This window comes from Theropithecus gelada, chromosome 1 (genome assembly GCF_003255815.1).
Source record: "Theropithecus gelada isolate Dixy chromosome 1, Tgel_1.0, whole genome shotgun sequence".
In the NCBI taxonomy this organism is placed as follows: domain Eukaryota; kingdom Metazoa; phylum Chordata; class Mammalia; order Primates; family Cercopithecidae; genus Theropithecus; species Theropithecus gelada.
Window position 1 is genome coordinate 58,221,308 of NC_037668.1, and position 19,487 is coordinate 58,240,794.

The 19,487-nt window shown below is 54.5% G+C and overlaps 1 protein-coding gene across 1 annotated transcript; it reads right to left on the reverse strand.

The window, feature by feature from the left end:
• Positions 1-2,482: 2,482 nt before the first annotated feature.
• On the reverse strand, positions 2,483-12,825 carry MATN1 (matrilin 1). The gene is made up of 8 exons (XM_025395376.1): positions 12,705-12,825; positions 10,645-10,991; positions 7,997-8,219; positions 6,097-6,222; positions 5,208-5,624; positions 4,467-4,619; positions 3,553-3,633; positions 2,483-2,942 (listed from the first exon to the last, which is right to left on the reverse strand). Exons 1-8 carry the CDS (start codon positions 12,793-12,795, stop codon positions 2,893-2,895), a joined length of 1,488 nt encoding a protein of 495 aa, XP_025251161.1. The 5' UTR covers positions 12,796-12,825; the 3' UTR covers positions 2,483-2,892.
• Between the last annotated feature and the right edge of the window lie 6,662 nt (positions 12,826-19,487).

A 19,487-nucleotide genomic window follows, 5' to 3' on the forward strand; every position in this document is an offset into this window, starting at 1 on the left:
CTTCAGGGTTTAAATCTCAGCCCAGCCACTTCCTGTCCACGTGACACTTCACAGCTGGCAGCCCTGGTGTCCCCATCTGTGAAATAAGTTTATTAAAAGGATCACTGAGAAGTGCGAATTGGAAATTGTGTATATATATCACCCGGCACATAATCATCCGAAAATGGTAACTCAATAGGTGACCCAAACTTGATTCTAACCCCAAATACTCCAAAGTTGCCACGCCCCCAAGAGCAGAGTAGTCCCCTCCCCTTGTCAACATAATTTGATGCCAACCAGGGTTGAGTAGCAGGGCGCCCCAACCCCCGGCCTCACAGGCGGCTCTGAAGAGGATGCAGGCCCAGCCACAGGTATCAGGAAGTCCCTGAGCAGCTCCTGTCTACTCCTGGATTAATTGCATTCACATCTGGAACAGATGGAGCACTGGGACTCTTCACCCCCGCCCCCTTTCTTCAAAGAGCACTGGTCCAGGAGAAAACCATGTAATTAAAAGAGGAGAAATGCAAAACAATCCCCTTAGCGGACTATGCCATCTTCTCTCCCTTGTAAATCCATTAATGAACTGTAATTGCAAAGACAAACCCCCTTATTGAAACCTGGTAACCAATGCACTACAGGGCCAAGAGACTCCCATTATAGCCCAAGGCCTGAGGAAAGAAAGAAAAGAACAATCCTAATTAGTTTAGTCCTGTTTATTTATACAAAATTCAAAAAAACAAAATTACAGGTTACAAAGTAACTTGCCATCTGTCAGTAGACCACGGCTGCCCGAGGGAGATGCTGGTTTTCGTTTACAACCTTCTGTTAATCAAACCTAGAGCAGAGAGGGGTGTGGGAAGTCCATGGAGAGGACGGATTTCAAAAGGACCTGGAGTAGCCGTGGGGAGAACTGCGATGAGTTACGGGCAAGAGTTTGGGATTGAAAGACCCCAAGAAGCTGGTCCCTGCCTTCCTCAGAGCCTGGTGACAAGGTCCTGCCACTACTCCACCCGCCGGGCAGGGAAGAACGAGGTCCTATTCCCAGGCAGGGCTTCCACCCCATCTGTCTCCACTCATCAGGGACATCTGTTGCTTCTGCCCACCAGCTCCCAGGCCATGGTGTCTGCTAATGACCCCCTCTTCCTCCTTGGGGACACACTGCTGAGCCTTCTCAGTCCATATCAACATGGCTGCCTTTCCCCCACCCCACCTGTGTGGGGAGAGGGAGTGGATAATCTCAGAAGAAAGGAAGAATGGGCAGAATCACTCCTACCCCAGGGACAGGCAGAGAGAAAGGGCTTGGTGAACCGTATAGGAGGTAGAGTCAGGTCACAGGGGCGAGGGTGGCTGTGTCCCGTTAAATCACTCTTGTGTAGTTGTGCTGTTGTACTGATGTGGCTCTTGGGTACTGTTCGTGTTGTTATTCTGCCTCTATGAACTGCCTCTGAGGAAGATCTTTCAGTGTGGTCTGAGCTTCTTGTAAAAGCCTTTTAGACATGCTCTCAAGTGTGAATCTAGTAGTAACACTAAAAATGCTCCATTAAACAAGAATAGGTTCAGAAAATCACCAAAGCTGCCCCTCTGAGAGGACAGAGATGGAGATTCCAGAGGGGTAGGTCCAATAGGGGCCTGGGAGAAATGGCCAAGATCTCAGGGTGTGACCTGCAGACCCCTCATAGGGGCTGGAGGAAGGGAACATAGGGCCAGGAGTCTTTCTCTTATGCAGTCTCTGAGGTGGAGCTGCTGCCATCTGTGTTGGGGATTTTAGGTTGGGGGTGATGCCGCCTGTGCACAGGAAACAAACAACTCCAACAGGGCGTGTTGGGGGCAGGAGTGGAGAAGCACCTAGGGCAGCCCAGGCCCAGGCTGGAGCCCTTCCCATCATCTCATGCACACACTCATCCCGTGGGCTCCCAGGTATCAAGAGGAGGCACAAACCCCTGGTACAACCTAAACCCACTCTCTTTTCCTCTAGCTGGGGTGGGGGTGACATGAACACCCTGCTCAACTGTAAGTCCCTTAGGGCAGGAACTGCGTCTGTCTCATATGCCACCATCCCCGCCAAGCTGCCGTGTAAGTACATGATACCTGAACGAATGAGTGAACGAACGAATGAATGAAAAAATGAGTCCTATCTGGTGTCATTCTCCTTTTTTTCTGATGCCTTTTTCTTTTGATGTTCTTCGGTCCTAGATTCAAGTCCTGTCTCTCCAATCGACCCACTGCTGAGCAAGTCATTTTATCATTTAGACTCTCAGCTTTCCCATTTGTAATGGGGATAATTTGAGTCTTTTCTGGGTAGGGTTACTGGAAGTGAAATGAGGTCAAGTAAATGAATATGTAACTGAAAAGGCAGGAAAAATACCAGCTGGTTTTGGTGTGGTCACTGTCATCACTGTCACCACCACTGTTACCATCCTTCCAACCATCGCCTCCCACCACATCTTCATGCATCCTTTGCCCTGGTCCCCAAATAACCACACTGCCTCCAGCCCCATTCAGTGCTTAAGTTAAATCACATTTAATATTTTCTCACCAGAGAATAGAGAAATCAGTAAATACATTCACAGCACTCAGAGTCAAGAAAGAGTTAACTAAAAAAAATGGGAATATATTAAGCTTTTGATTATAAAAATGCAAACACAGTCTCTCTCGCACTCACCCCTGCATTATCACCCTCACACTCGCATTCTGGCTTCCACACTCACGCCCACCCTCAGGCACACGTGCACACGCACACACACACACATGCACACATAAACACACAAGCTCCCAAACACCATTACACACTCCCAATAGGCATACCCAGACACGCCCCCTCCCACTCCCAGGCTGGCTTCCCTCACTAAAATGGCAAAGCTACAGGGGACACGCGCAGGATGCTTGGAGAGGCCACAGTGGCGACAGGCAGCCTTAGACGACTGTGTTCTCCAGGATGGCCAGTCGCTTACTCACAGCTTCCAGTGGACTCAGAGTTAAGGAGAGGAGCAGGTTGGCCAGAGCAGGGCAGGGGTAGGTGTGGCCCTGCACTCAGGCCCCTGCAACACCCCACTACAGCATGTGTTCTCCCCTCTGTCAGAACTTATGCATCCACTGTCCTCAGAATGGTGCTTTCCAAAAAACACAGCCAGTTACTGTGAGCCCTGAGTGCCCAGCCCTGCTCAGTTGCAGGTTTAGCCCTGCTGGGTCCCCTACCTAGTCCTGGCTGAGCCAGGGGAACTGTCTGGGGCCCAGTCCCACCTCTGAGTGGGTACTGGGGTCAGGCATGTCACCATGAGCCTGAGAAATGGGGTGTCCACGAGCTGCATGTTCTTCAGAGCATGTCCAGGACTCTGGTGTGTGTCCAGTCCCTAGATCCTGGTTTCTGCTTCAATTTCTCTATTTACCCTTTAGGAGTCTCCACTTTTGACAGGGTCTGCACTATCTTCAGCCTATTCTGCCAGAATGCAGCCCATCAGCAGAAAGCAGGCCAAGAGAAGGCTTCCCAATCGACTACACTTGAACCATGCCCCTGCCTCCCCCAACACTGCCCTGCACCCCTCCCCGGCCCCAGCCACCTCTGGGAAGGGATATGTTTCCTGGTCAGGGCCTGCAGCAGCCCCTCCACTTTGGCCTGGAATGTCACCAGGGACTCACAGGCACACGGATCTTCCTCTGCAGGGGACAGGGAGGAGGAAAAGAGAAAGAAAATCACTGTTGAGTGATTGCCCAGGGGGAGGGGGGACAGTCACTGCCCAGGGCCAGGACTCAGGAGTCTTGGGGGAGTGAGGGGCTCAGGGGACCTGAGAAGGCAGAAAGACATAGATAGTCCTTGAGACAGCACCCTTAGGAGTGATGGAGGGGTGACCCCTGAATGTCTTCCTGGTCCCTTGGAGCCCTGAGAGTGAACTACGAGAGCATCCCTGTACGTGCTGCATGAAGAACACTATTAGGGACCTCTATGTCACCTCAGTGAGTTCACCCCAGCCCTTTGGGTTTGAAGTCATTTATCCCATCTTACAAGTGAAGAATTCAAGAAGTGAAACAACTTGCCCATGGCCAACAGTGTCAGAGCAAAGACACAGGCCCAGGCATGGCTGGCTCTGAAGCCCACATGCCTTACCACTAAGAACTAGCTGGTGAGGTCACCAGGGAGGACCAGAGAGGCAGTAATGTTCAAATCCTGGGTCTCCCAGCTATTAACAGTTGTTCCGCCCCTTTGGCCTTGTTTATCCCATCTATAAAATGGGGGTAATGACATTCTTACCAGATAGGATCTGATGATTTAATATCCGGAGATCACTGAGAACAGTGCCAGCCACGTAATAAGCATTCAACACGTTTGCTGGTAGTAAGAGCTGTACTCACCAGCCCACTTTCTGGTTCTGCCAATTCCTAGTGCCACCTCGGCCCCTGCTTTTCCCCACCCACACTGAGTTCCAGGATGGCTCCACTCCCACAGTGCCCCACCTGCACATTCCATCAATGCCAGCCCTGGCCTCACTCACCCACACAGATCTTCTTCTGCAACTTCTTGCCTATCTGGTTGATGGTCTTGAAGTCAGCCGTGTAGAAGTAGTGCTCTGCCACAGGCTCCGAGGCTATTTCCCTCAGCTCATCCTCCACAGCATTGCCCACACCCACAGCAAACATCTTAAAGCCTGCCAGGAGGAACAAGAGAAGTAAGGCTGGACATGGGGACGGGCAACCATATGGCTGAGCCTCCTGGGGAAGGCTTAGGCAGCCAACATCAGACACCTCCTGCTGGCAGCTGCTGGAATTGCAAGCACAATGCCTGGAACAAGGACAATGAGGAAATAACATTTCCTGAGGTTCTACTCTGTGTCAGACCCTATAGTGACTTTCCGTACTGGAAGCTTTGTTCAGCAAGCTTCATTTAACCCTAATAATAATCCATCTGGTGGTTATTTTTTCCTCATTTAATAGGTTGCAAAACTGAGACTAGGGCTTGTTCCAAAGTAGAGTTGCCTTCCAACAGTAGATGTGTTCTTGGGAATATCCGGCTGGAAAAGTTCCAAGCCTCACTTACAAAAGGACCATCTTACTTTTCTAGGGCCTCAATTTTGTCATTGGTATAAGAGAGAACTGGACTAACCAATCCTCCTCATTCAAACTCACCTGGGTTTAAGGCACTAAACAGAAGACAACAAGATAAACTACAGTTGGGCTGTACCCGTGTGTACCCCTGGACATCAGTGGTGTCCAAGGTCCAGGCAGGCAACACCTACCGAGGTCTTTGGCCTTCTTGGCAGCATCATTAATGTAGTCCTGGCTCCGGCCATCAGTGAAGACAATGCCCACCTTCTGGGCCCCAGGCCTAGCCCCACTGGACACAGTGAAGGAATTGTCAATGAGGTACTTGAGAGCAGCCCCAGTCATTGTGCCCTTCTCCATGTAGGACATATTCCGCACAGCCGCCTTGATGTCCTTCTTGGTGTGGAAGCGACCCAGGGGGAACTCCTGGCGCACAGAACTTGAGTACTGCACCAGCCCCACCTGGGCCAGCTTGTCTGACACATCCAGCGTATCCACGATCTGATTGATGAACTTCTTTACCAGCTCAAAGTTCTCTGGCCTCACACTCTTGGATCCATCGATGAGGAAGACCAGGTCAGTGGCCAAGCTGCCACCACCACCACTGCAGACTGGGGAGAGCAGGAAGGCAAGGGGATGAAGCTGAAGGACATAGTCATCCGTCCTGTACCATGGCTGGGTACCCATCACACACCAAGCTCTGTGCTGAGGATCATTCCATTGTGCCCTCAGAACTGCCTCTATAAAGCCAAGGTGACGGGTCCCACTGTACAGTATTGGAAACTGAAACTCCAACAGCTGTGAGATCACACAGCTCAGAAGTGGTAGCACCAGGATTTGATTGTGAGACTATGTGAGTACTTCCACCACACTAAACCCACCACCTATTGTGTTGAAAACAGGGACAGAAGTCAGGCGAGAACTTCTGCAGATACCAAATTCTAAAAGGCGTCTGTCTGCTTTGAAGATTGGTTCAGAGGTAAGGTGCAGGGAGGCTCGAATGGGTTTCCTGGGGAGTTGCTGAGGCCCCATCACCGCCCCTCCACACCCTCTCCAGGGCGAGCCTGTGTCCACCCCACTCACCATTGCAGGTCTTGCCGTCGCTGTTCAGAGTGAAGCCCTCACGGCAGGCACAGGTGTAGGAACCTGGGGAGCTGATGCACACCTGCTCACAGTCATGGTCCCCTGTGGCGCACAGGTCTGACACCACTGCGGGGGCAAGAGATAGCTCAGATCTCACAATCACAATGCCTTGGGCACTACAGACAGGTTGTCCCTCCCTGACTGTGGATACCCGGCCCCATCCAGACTCAGGGAAACTAAGGCCTCCAACGTACTGTGGCCCAGGTCCCTGACTCTCAGCCCAGGTCTGGAATCACTGCACCAGTGCCTAGATACCTGAAGAAGGTTATAATGCTGATGATAAGAATGAAAAGTTCCACTAAAAAGGTAAAGGCCAAGGGTTAGGGCCTTTAGTCTGTTTAGTTCACTGCTGTGTCAAGACACCCAAGTGCCTAGAACAGCATACAATGAACACAGCACGTATCTGTTAAATACCATAAAATGAGAGTTACACCTTGCATTATCTCACTGGATCCTCGGAATAACGTGCATGCTCGTCCTAGACCCATTTTGCAAATGGGTAAAGCCCCTGCCCTAACCCTGATCCAGTCCTACTGGACACCCCGCCCCTGCAGGTCACATCCCAAAGAACGCCACACACACCTCCCCTCCGAGAAGGGCTCTGAACCTTCTCCTGCCAGTGCCCAGGCCCCCTCAGACTCTCCCGCATCACAGAAAACTCTGGCACCCAAAACTCACGACACAGAAACATGTGTAGGTTTTCTGGGAGCTCTCCTTCCTGGGCTCCGGGCCCTCCTTGGTCCCTGCCAGGATTCCACCACATAAAAGGGCTTTTTTTTTTTTTGAAACGGAGTCTCACTCTGTCACCCAGGCTGGAGTGCAGTGGCCCGATCTCGGCTCATTGCAAGCTCCACCTCCCGGATTCACGCCATTCTCCTGCCTCAGCCTCCCGAGTAGCTGGGACTACAGGCGTCCGCCACCAAGCCCGGCTAATTTTTTGTATTTTTAGTAGAGACGGGGTTTCCCCATGTTGGCCAGGATGGTCTCGATCTCCTGACCTCGTGATCCGCCCGCCTTGGCCTCTCAAAGTGCTGAGATTACAGGAGTGAGCCACCGCGCCCGGCCATAAAAGGGCTCTTAACATCGCCTCTCCCCAACTCCCTTCACCTGGATCTGGAGACCCTCCTCCGTTATCAGGCTCCACCCCTGGTGCTGGCACCACCTCAGTCTAATCCAGGTTCCACCCCCAATCCACTTAGGCCCTGTCCCTAGCCCTGACCCCGCCCTGATGTTCCCGTGTAACTCAGTCCCCGCCCTTTTATAGGCTACCGCCCCAGCCAGGCCCCACCCTCTGATGTGGCCCCGCCCCCGACTCTGAGTTTTCTGTCTGCACCTCCTCCCCGGCCCCGCCCCTAGCCTTGGCCCGCCTCAACGCGGACTCAGTCTCGGCGCCTGCCATGGTCTCGTCTCGCTTAGCCCTGGCCCCGCCCCTGGCTCTGACTCTCTCCGTCTCCGCCTCCGCCTCCGCCCCGGCCCCGCCCCGGCACTGACTCTCTCCGTCTCCGCCCCTGCCCTGGCCCTGCCCCCAGCCCTGGCCGCGCCCCGCCGCGCTCTCCGTCTCCGCCCCTGCCCTGGCCCCACCCTTGCCCCGCCCCGGCGCTGAGTCTCTCCGCCTCCGCCTCCGCCTCCGCCCCGGCTCTTCCCCGGCCCCGCCCAGGCATTGATACTCTCCGTCTCTCTCTCTCGGTCACCGCCTCTGCCCCCCTGCCCCCGCCCCTTCCCCGCCCCGGCGCTGACTCCGCCTCCGCCTCGCCCTCGGTCCCGCCTCCAGCCCTGGCCCAGCGCCGCAGCTCTCCCCTTCTCCGCCCCGCCCTGGCTCCGCCCCCGCCTGCCAGCGCACCGCAGAAGGCCTCCTGGAACTTCCTGGAGAGCTTCTCGATGACGCTGTAGCTCTCCACGTAGTCGACGTGCTCGTCCTGCGGCTCGCTGGCGATCTGCCGCAGCGTGGCCTTGTCCACGCGGCCCACTCCGATGGCGAACAGCTCGACGCCGCTGGCCCGGGCCCGCGCAGACACGTCCTGCACGCTGTCCTGGGGCCTCCCGTCTGTCACCACGATGACCACCTGCGACACGCGGGGCGGTGTGACAGCGGGCTCCGGGAAGCCCACGGGACTGTTAGGAGAGGAGGCTGAGGCCCGGAGAGGCGGGGGGACTGCCGGGGTCGCACAGCCAGGCGGCACCCGGGGGAAGAGGACCTAGCTGGCCAAAGAGGAGACCCCGTTTCCTCTGACTGAAAGATGTGGCGGAGGGGCTTCCCATCTGCGTCGCCTCCCTCGGGCAGGCAGCTCTGAGATGCCCGGAGGGATGCGATGCCGCATCGCCAAACTGGGGCCTCTAAGGTCAGGGCCATGCCTTCCCCTCAAACTGAGGCGGCTGAGGGCAGGATCCTCAGACTGATGGCTGTGGGAGCCGTGCCACGCCCCTCGTGCCTCCGTGAGGCGGGGCCGGGGGTCCCGTGGCTTCACATGGTGCTGTTCTGAGCTTTGGCCACCAGATGGCAGCCGAGGCTAAGGGATGGGGCCGCCGCTTCCCGTCCCGCTGTCTTTGTGCCTCTAAGCCCCGGGACCCTGGACCAGGGAACGGAGGGAGGGCCACTCAACCCAAGGAAGATGCCTCCCTTTTCTTCCTCCACTCCCCGGTATGATACATGCCCCTTCCAGAGAGGGAAAGAATCTGCCCGCTCCCCTCCCACTAGGCTCCTCTGGTCTGTACCCTGGAAAGAGAGGCGGCGGATTCTGAGACTCATGTTCGTGACCCCCTGCCTGCACCCGCCCTGAGGCTAGGGCGCTCCCAGCTCTGCCCAGTCTGCGTTAGGCGTCCAGCCCCCGTTTGCTGCTTCTCTGCTTCTGACTTGGGTCGGCATCTGATTCCTGGGTCCCATCCTTAGCCCCAGGCCCTGACCCCCTGTCCTGATGACAGGCAGTTTAGATAGGCCATGGTTAGAAATGCAGCTCCACAGGCTACAGGTCACCTTCCTGAGCCTCGGTTTCTTCATCTGTAGAAAGGAGTTGTGGTGAGGTTGAGTGAGATGACTCGTGGTTAGAAGCCAGAAAGAGCAACTCTTATTTTTACCGTCATTACCCTGGGCTCCCTGGGGAGCGATCTTGCACAATCTCTTCCTCTCCAGAGGCCTGGGCTCCTGGCTTTGAAAATCTAGCTGTGACTATTAGCTGCCATCCAGAGACCCACTGCCTCCTCGAGTCCCTACTCTCCCTGCTACCCGGCTTTCAGATTGTCCACCTTGTTGGGTCCTCCCACAGACGAACTCCAGGCTGAACACCTGGAGTCTGGCACCAGTTCCCCCAGTGCCTCTGTGTCACCTGCTGGAGGACCTCACCACCCCAGGTCACCACCCCCATCTCCTTCACCCTCTCCACCACCTCAACCATCAGCTTCATCGGCAGCACCCCATGCTGAAACTTGTAGTTGGCCTCAAGACTGACAGGCTGCCTGATATGTCATTTCTTTGAGGGGTGGTCATGGCTGGGATGATATGCTGTTGTGTCTGTGAACACTTTTCCCACTTATTGGCTAAGCAAGTTGCTTAAGCTCCCTATGCCTCAGTTTCACCATCTGTAAAATGGGGATACCACCTCTGAACAGGATCGTGCTTATTTATTCACTGCGTGCTACAGAGTGGGGTATGAAGGGGAGATAAGAAAGAGAACCTCCCCTGGGCTGGGGCCCTGGGCAGGGAAGTGGTGACTGGTGCTAACGAGGGCTGCGGTGGGGAAGTGCTGGAGCCTATGGGTGTGCCGCAGCAACAGAGGACACCTGGCTTAACCTCAGGTTCTGTGCTGAGCCCTGAACATGACAGCGAGGATACAAAGCCTGGGAAACGCTCAGCTCTCTGCCTGGAACCCTCGCTGACAGCGCAGGTGGCCGCACAACCTTTCCATTTCCGAGCCCCTGCCCTCAGAGGATTATGAAGTTAAAAATTAGCAAATGCCATGACGAGGCTTATGTGGTGCCAGGCATCGTTCTGAGTGCCTTATGCTTATGAACTCAGTCCTTGTAGCAGCACGTGGGGAAGGTGTTATCATTACTCCCATTTTACAGGTGAGGAAACCGAGGACCAGTGAGATGACATCACTTGCTCAGGGTGGCGCAGCTTGTATGGTGAAGCAGGGCGTGAAGCCAGACAGGCTGATGGCGGAGTCCACACCTTCACTCCTCCCATAAGCATCTGGTCTGTCTGCAATGTCTTCAAGGGGCTCAGACTGGTCGGGGAGCCAAGGTCAACTAAACTGAAATGATTGTGAGCTCCTAGGATGGAAAGGTTGGGTAAAGGTGGCTTCATATCCCACCTTTGTCACTTGCAGCTGGTAACCTCTGTCTAATGACCACCCCACTCTGACCCTGTTTCCCCAGCTATGAAAAGGCCACCTCATGGGGCATCGTGGGAATTAAAGTGTCTGCAGGCAAAGCTCGTAACTCTGAGCGGGAGCCTCCAAACAACAGCATCCTAGCAGGGAGGTGTGCACGTACCTTGCTGATGTCAGGGGACCTGGAACGGCCACCCTCTGCATCGCTGAGGGCTTTGGTGATGGCGAACTGGATGGCCAGGCCAGTCATGGTGCCTGTGGACAGTGGCTGGATGCGGCGCACAGCCTGCAGCAGGGCGGCCTTGGAAACGTGAGCCCGCAGAGAGAACTCCTGCTTCACGGTGCTGGCATAGTTGACCATGCCCACCCGGGTGGCATTGGGCCCCACGTCCAGCGACTCGATGACCTGGGACAGGAATACCTTCACCTTCTCAAATTCTACAGGCCGCACACTGCGGGAGCTGTCGACTACAAACACCAGGTCCGTGGGCCGCGTCCGGCAGAGATGGCCTGGGAATGGGGCAGGAGGGGTAAGCAGAGAGCAGGGACACAGGTCAGGGACTGGGCCTGAAGACACAGAATGCGGCTTCTTAGATCCAGTGCAAGGCCTCAGGCCCGGTAGGCTGCAGACTTCAGCTGGGCTGGCTGAACCCTTTTGTCAACGTGCAGACACCAGCAAGCAACTTGTCACAGGCCCCTGGCTCAGCCCATGGGGAACACAGAGGGCCAAGCCTGGCCTTGGGCCATTCGCTTCACTTCTCTGAGCCTCAGTTTCCTCATCTGAGCAGTGAGCTGGCAATCCTTCCTTACAGAATGTTCTGAGGAGCCAGAAGAGGGCTGGGCATGCAGTGAGTATTTCGGGGGTGGCAAAGGATCCCATGGCCTTGAAAACATACTTAGGTTTCAGCCCAGACTTGCTGCCAGAAACAAGGGCAGCTATTTCTTCTAGCTGGGCAGGAGGGCACCAAGGATGGGCCCTCCGGGCATGGGTGCAGCCTTGAGAGCCAAAGCAGTGCCCATCAACATGGCCTTTTTCATCTGAGCACCAAAGCAAATCACCAAAGTGGAACCAGTTTCCCTCAGCCTGGCAGCGCCTGCTGGCGGGTTGCGGAAGACAGGGGAAAGGAGCAGGAATTCCAGGTGGCCACCTTAGCAGCCTGATCAGGTGCAACCCCAAGACACACCCCCAAGGAGCAGTGTCCTCCAGAGACCCAGGAAGGCAGCGCTATGTGCTGGGAAATATGCAGGGTCGGAGTGAGTTCAGGCCTGGGTTCAAATCCTGGCTCAGCCACTCTGTCGGGCCCTGGGCAGATCATTGCACCTTTCTGAGCCTCGGTAATCTCACATGTCCAGTGGCGAGAATGAGGCTACTGCATGACACTGTCACTGGCCTGGGCCTGCAGTCAGGAAGGGCTCACTACAAAGGCCCTTCCCTCCTCATCCCATGTGGAGTCTGAACTGAGCAGAGCCAATCCCAAAGAGGAAAAGAGAAACGTGCAGGGCCGTCCCAACCCCCAAGTCACAGTAACTCACAGTGCCCCAGACTGGAGCTCTGGACATCAGAGTTCCTCAGGAGACCTTAGACATCACCATGCAGCTGGCTCCCTGCTGTCTACGAGCTAAGGCTACAAATGGGTGAACTGAGACCCAGAGAGGGAAAGGGAGTTGGCCACATCGTACAGCAGTAGATCAGTAGCTAGAGGCTCTGGGGCTATCTCACTGTGTGGTCTTAGGCCCTCGCTGACCTCAGTTTCCCCATCTGTACAGGAAGAATGGGCATTCCAGGACTCAGTGCCCAAACCTGAAACTCTGGGGGGGTGGTGTTGCCCCCAGGGAGCCCACGGCTGGAAGGACCCGCAAAGGGGGAATGAGCTCTTGGCATCCCAGGTGTGCTCTCATCAAAGAGCTGTGGACTCAGCCCTAGGCTTGATGCAGCTCCAGATGTCAGCTAGCTCTCAGTAGCTTCTGCTCCCCAGAGACCTGCAAGACCAAGGTCCTTGCCGCATGCATGGTCCCTGAGGGCTGAGGAGCACCCCTGCCTGACCCTTATCAGCACCATGGTCCCTGTCTGCTCCTGCACCAGCCCACTGCCCACTGCTGCCACCCTGCTCCCTTTCCCAGCCTGGATCCCATTTGCTCCCTGCCATATCAGCACCCAACCCCCAGTGCTGACGGTCAGGGCCCACTCGCTCAGTATCCCCCACCTCACACAGGCCCCCTCACCTCTGGACTGGGGAACGAGGCCGGGGCTGCACGGGGCCTGGAGCAGCAGCAGGCTGCAGAGCACGAGGCTAGTGCCAGAGAGGACTCTCATAGTTCTGGCAGCACGGGCAATAGCCGGCGCGGTTGTGGGGGCCAGTGGGGTCCAGGTCTTATCAACCTCGCTGCCCGCCCAGCGTCTGGGTCAGGTGGCCCCCAACTGACGACTGATGTGGGGGCAGCCCGCCCTGGCCCCTAGGCCCCCAGGGGCGGGGCTCGGGCTGAATGGAGGTGTGTGTGCCCTGAGAGGGCGGGAGCGCCTGGCCCGGGCTCCGGAGGCCCCTCTGACCACAAGGGCTCCTTTGCCTGCAGAAGCAACCAGAGCCGCAGCTGGAATTTGGGAAATCTCAGGTGGGTGGGGGGTGGCTCCTCCAGGGGCTGGAGCCCACACTGCCTTGAAGCTCCACCCCAAGCCCAGGCATACCTGAGTCCAACGGCCAAGCCCAGCCCTGCCCTGCACCTTCATCCCACACCCAAATCCTTCCCCCACCCACAACCCCAAGTTTCTCATTAAACGCACTTCCCCTTCCCTAGCCTCACTGCGCCCTGCTCTCTGCACACACCCTGCTCTCCAGCTACCCCTGGATTCTCCTCGAAGGCCTCCAGGCCATCGCACGTGCACGGCCATCTGCCCAGAATCCTTTCCTCTTGCTAACTGTCTGCCTTGCAGTATCTTTCAAGGTCATAATCAGGGCTAACGTGTACCTTCACTCAGTATGGGCAGGGCAGTAGAGACCATGGTTAAGAGCACAGATTTGGGAGCCAGGTTACCTGGGTTTGCTATACCAGCAAACCACCTGTGTGACCATGGGCCAGTGACCTCACCTCTCGTGTCTCAAATTCCTCATCTGGAAACTAGGGATGGTAAGAGCGCCTGCCTCCTAGGGTTGACTCAAGGAGCAAAGGAGTTAGGTGTGGTTTCTCAGTTAATCCTCATGACAACTTTGTAAAGCAGCTACTGTTAAAGAACAGAGAGGTGAAGTAACTTGTCTGAAGTAACACAGCTAAGAAGTGTTATTGCCAGGATAGAGCCCCAGGCCCAGCTCTCGGCCATGCTGCTGTCTCAGTGCAGCATGATGGGGGTGCCTTCTTCATGCCCATCTCTTCCCGCTGTGGGTCCCTGCTTGTCCCACCTCACCTGTGAGCCAGTGGATTCAACTCTACATCAGGCCCAGCACAGAGAAGGCAAAGATAAAGCTTTCTAAACAAAGTGAAATCACCAGGAACGATCCCTTTCATTGCATTTGGGTCTAGTAGGTCATGAGATAGAGCGGAAAGAGCATGGGCTTGTCTACCTGAGAGATCCAGGTTGAAAGCCACTTCTGCTCCTATCTGGCTGTGTGACCTGGAGCTGGTGACTTAACCTCTCTGAGTCTCAGCTTGCCATGGTGCAGTGGGAATGGTCGTTCTTGATCTCCCTGCCCCATGTGAGGGGCAAGAGGGGGACAGAAGTGGAGATGGGGTTAAAAGATTGTCATTGCTCCCGGAGGCAGAATCCTAAGACTTGGGACCTATGCCCTTCACTCGGTGTAAATTATCCTTAATAAAAGGAAATGTACAGACAAAAAGTGATTGCCGGGTGCAGCAGACCCAACTCATGGCTACCACGCTCTCTGGCAATTATTATAATGATCCCGTCCACCCTTGACATGGCACAGTTACTCATTCTATCACTCTATCTCCTTTGCTCTCCCAACAAACCTGTGAGGTCAGCAGATCTGAGTGTGTTGGCCCATTTGTCAGATGGAGAAACTGAGGCCCAGAGAGGTTCACTGACTTACCCGAAGCCACCCAGCCAGTTTGGGGCAGAGCCAAGCCTAAAGCTTAGGCCTCACTCGCCTTTGCACCAGTGTTAGGGAAGGAGGATGTTAAGAGCATCGCCTTCTGACTTTCTCCTCTTACATTTTATGTGTGCCTGATTCACAGCCCTCCCCAATTCCAAAAACCACGTGAAGCTGCTGATTCCTTTTTCTGCTACAACTTTGAAGTCGAATTCTCCTCCAGAGGTGCTGCAGGGTGGGGCGATGGTGGTGCCTCTCCCTTCCCAAAATGGTGTAATAAAGATGTTACCTGTCTCCCCCACAGGACATGAGCTCCCTCTGAGCAGGGGACTTGCCTGTCTCAGTCACCACTGAATCCCTGGGACCCAGCGTGATGCCTGGCACAGGATCTCTGGTGAGCAAATGAAGGAAAGAATGAAAAGAACTAACTACGAACCGGTTCCATTTCCCTATAAACCACCCAGGGTCACACAAGGGCCATCGATGGTGACCAGGGGTGAGAAATGTACAGTGCTGTCCTCGTGCCATGCTGGAGGTGAACGAGGAGAACGTGAGCTGGGGTGTCCTCGCCAACTGCGCACGCCCCCCCGCAACTCCCCTGACGGCCAGGGCTGTGTCTGGGGCTCAGGGCACAAGGCTCCATTAGCTGGGCAGCAGCTGGCCCATGAAACAGCCCTTTCAGCTCCACCTCTGAATGGCAGTTCTATGGGCTCGTCGGAGGAACACAGGCGCCTTCTCTGTGTCACTTCTGCGCTCATTAGCAGAGCTGTAGAAATACACTACAGGTAAGTTTTCAGGAAGAGAGATGGGTCCCCCACCGACCACCACCAAAAAAAAATAAGGGCAGCTTTGGCATTCTATAGCAGGGGCAAGGCCTGGGGGCGGTGGTGGAGAGGAGATCTGGAAGTTCAGCATATACATTAAGGAAAGAAAATCAATATTTGTGTTTTTTTAATGTGAAACATTTTTCCCTAGGACTCAAAATCGAGAACAGTGTGTCTGGTATGAGCCGGAAGAAAAAAAAAAATGCACGGAGAGGCCTTCTGCGTAGTTGCTCACAAGGCAAACAGTGAAGGGCTCTGCTGTTCCCTCCTCCTGTTTTCACATCCCTCGGGCTTCCAGAAACTTAAAGCTGTTAGTGTTTAATGCAAGAGAGAGCATTTGTGATCCACGGAGAGGCCCCTGGGCAGTGTGGTTCAGTGGGAAGCACCCAGGACTCCCTCTCCAGTGCTCCCAGGATCAACTCTTTCCCTAAAGAGCAAACTGGTTAACTTGCAATAACCTAGCTAACCAGATGCAACATCAGCCGGGGCAGGCGCCCCCTTCACTCTTCGCTCACCATCATCAGTTTGGCAGTATCCACATACGCCTTTACCAGTACTTATTTAATCTTTTTGTATAATTCACTCTAAACCAGCTCACTTCTTAAAAATTTCTCTGCCTTCTAAGAAATAATAGCCATGAAATCACTGGTTTGATGTACGGTTTATTTATTTATTCTAATAAACATTCATTCAATATAAAATTTAAATAAATTCAAAACTAATTAAATTTAGCTTTTTCATCCACATATCACTGAAAATTTTGTTTTCTGCCGGTGGCATGCACGACAGACTTTGAGGAATGCTGTGAAGTGAAACGGCTTCAGAATCAAAGAGAGCTGGGCTTGAGTCCCCCTCAGCTGTGGCGATTTCCAGTAAATCCCTCCCTTTTCTTCCTGTTTCATGTCTGTAGCATTGGAATCTTAATGCTAATGCCACTGGAAGATTGTAAGGAAGCAATGCAGTGAATGCTACATCAATGCGTATTGGACTTTTTGTTTTAGTTTTTGGATTTTTTTTTGTTTTTTGTTTTTTGTTTTTTGTTTTTAAGATGGGGTCTCACTCTGTCACCCAGGCTGGAGTACAGTGGCACAATCACAGCTCATTGCAGCCTCCACCTCTCTGCTTCAGGTGATCTTCCCACCTCAGCCTCCTAAGTAGGGGACTATAGGTGTCCACTACCATGCCCAGCGAATTTTTTTTTTTTTTTTTTTTTGGTAGAGACAGGGTTTCACCGTGTTGCCCAGGCTAGTCTCGAACTCTTGAGCTCAAGTGATCTGCCCACATCAGCCTCCCAAATTGCTGGGATTACAGGCATGAGCTACCATGATGGGCCAATGCTTATTGTTCTTACAATGCCTTCTTGTATCAGTCAGGCTAGGACAGGCTATGTTGCAATAACAAACACGCCCCCCAAATCACAATGGCTTAATACAGGGTTTGCTTCTCTCTCCTGGCACCGTCCAGGGCCAGGCAGGTGCCCCCCACATAGGCCCTCTCCAAAGTCACCTCCACCATTTCCAAGTCCTTGTCTCTGGCCATGTGGACAAGAGAGAGACAGCAAGGGTCTCTCTTAACTGCCTCAGACAAGGAGTACACATTACCTGACTCTACCTGGATGCCCAGGGCCAGGATATGGCATTTAGTTAGCAATGACAGTCTCTGTCACCATTGCCAGAGGGGTAAGGCTTTGTTAGCCCTGTATCACCTCTAGATGGAAATTCAGACTTAGCTGGCGTTTAAAGCTCTTCACTGTCAGCTTCCTTCCACCTTCCGGGCCATTGTCAGTCTTTCTCTTTCTCCCCCTCTCCCGCCATCTCCCTCTCTTCTCTAGCACAGAATGAGTCACTCCTTCTGTTTTCAGAGCCTCCTAGAGAGACTCCAGTCCTCATACTAACTGCCTATCAGAGTTTGCACTCAATCCATGGTGACCCATTTTATTTGTGGGGAAATGTCAAACCCTGAAGCTCAGGCTGTGAAGGAAACTCAAAGGTTATCTCCACCTGGCCACCCATGCTACTCACCTGTTGTTAAAACTACAAGCTCCACCCCTGCTACGTGCCTTCTCGGGGCCAGAGGGTCAGCTGTCACCCCAGGAGCAGCTGTGAGAGCTTCCCAAGCGAATGGTTCCTGCAGTCAATCACAATGGAAGAAGAAATGAGCATCTGGAGGAGCGGGCTCAGGTTTAGCACTGGGAACTCTAGCTGGCCCAGTTAATGCCCCGACCCATGGCCCTTCAGCCCACTGTGGGTCCAGCTCACCTACAGCTGCAGCAGGTAGTTCCCAGGGGCGTGGGCAGTGGGCCAGGCAGCCTGGGATTTAACATCCCCAGGGGTAACCCACAACCCGTGGGGATCAGAAGACCCCAGCATCCCCATCCCCCACTGGACAGTTCTGAGACACGCTCCTCACCATTCCTCAGAAGGTCCCCAGCAGGAGTGAACCCCAGTTGCCCACAGAGGTGACCAGTTTATTCATGCACATTGTATTGGCTTTTATCCTGTCCCCACCTCACTTCCCCTCACTGTATTTCCTGGGATCACCTCCCAGATAAGCTACCTGCACCCAAGTCCTTTTCTCAGGATACCTGGTCACATCTCCAGGCCTTGGCCCAACTGTTTTCCAGCCTGGCATGTTTCCCCAGCAGGTAGAGCAGAGTAAGCAGCAGGTGAGTGTCCTGTTTGACCATCTAGGCCACTGAGATGGCAGCAAAATTGTTTCTCAGGTGGATGTTGTTTATTTATTTAGAACTGCGGCTCCCTCGTGCCAGCAGCTCTCTGCTGTGCCCACTGACCATCAGAGCGCTCTTCGTGGCTGATTAGGGAGGCTTCCTCCCGGAGACCCAGAAGACAGACTGGAATGTGAGCACTGGTTCCCAGAGAGCCCATCCGGGAGGGCAATGGGCAAGGCCTGTGGCTGCAGAGACACACAGTGGCTGCTGCTTACACCCTCCACGGAGGCCCTGCTGCCACCCAAAGACCCAAGGAGAACCCAAGGATGGGTCCTGCCCCGACTTCCTTTAACCTGCAACTGCTTTTCTTGACACTTAAACAGTTTCATTGCAAATTGGAGACACTGCCAGAGTATCGGACTGGGCATGAATCTCTGGTCTTTCCAAAAGTCAGGCAGAGACGTGGCGGGACCCACAGTCACAGGGCAGGTTCCTCATCTACAAGGTGGCCATGCTCATCCCGGCATCCAGGAGCCTGCAGTGCAGCTGGGCTGCTCCTCCTGCCCAGGCCCCATTCGGACCACAGTCCCCATGATCTGAGATGTCACATGTGGTTCATGACACCTCCCATGTGCTGTCTTAGTCTCAGGCCCCACGCCTGGTCAGCCAAACTGGAATCCAGGGTGAGGAGGCATGTGCTTTCGTCCGCGGGCCTGTCTGGGGAGGCTACGGTGCAGCAGCGCGTCCTGCTGATGGGTTAACACCTCTGTGAACTTGAGTGACACCCACCCAACCTGACATCCCACCCACACGTCCACAAGTAGTGCTCACATCTCAGCCTGCCTCCTTCCTTGCTCTCCTGAACTCCAGACCTAGAGACCCAGCTGCCTCCTGAGCACCTCCCAGTGAATGTCCCCCAAGGTAGTGCAAATCCAGCACCACCGAAACTCGATGCGTCCTTTGCCATCCCCCACTCTGTGTCCTCTGCTCAGAGCTGGGCATCACTATCCAGGGGCCTGCAACATCCAAAAGCTCCCTGCCGCCTCCGAGGCCTCCCTCTTATGCCAGGGCCCTCCCAAGAGGGCTCAGGGCCTGGAATAGGAATTAAGTGAGGGCCTTGTGAGGTGGAAGTTCCCAGAGGAAGGGTGAGGTTACCCAGAAAGGTCTAGAGAGACAAGCTCAGGTCCATTTGGGTGGACTGAAGTACAACCAGCTCTGCCCCTTGGCCGATGCATGACTGTGGGCAGAGGCAGCCCCTCCCTGAACCTCAGGAATGATCACCACCCAGCACCTGCCGTGTGAGGCCACTGGGAGCTTCATGGAGCCAGCACACTGAAGGGCCTGCTCAATTATGGGGACTCTTCCTGCTACCGTCACAGCCCCCGAGAAACCTGAGGTTGCCCCACTTAGCACCCCAGGTTTAATTTTACCAGCTCTTTTTTCCCTCCAAGACACAGCCACTCTAGGCTGCCCT

Bases quoted from the DNA above. Each gene is read 5' to 3' on its own strand.
- MATN1 (XM_025395376.1), bottom strand. From the start codon at position 12,795: ATGAGAGTCCTCTCTGGCACTAGCCTCGTGCTCTGCAGCCTGCTGCTG. The intron at 5,625-6,096 runs GTGAGTGGGGTG...TGCTCTCCCCAG, and splicing joins CGACGGCAAGACCTGCAATG to TCTGCAGTGGTGGTGGTGGC. The intron at 3,634-4,466 runs GTGAGTGAGGCC...TGTCCCCTGCAG, and splicing joins GCAGAAGAAGATCTGTGTGG to AGGAAGATCCGTGTGCCTGT.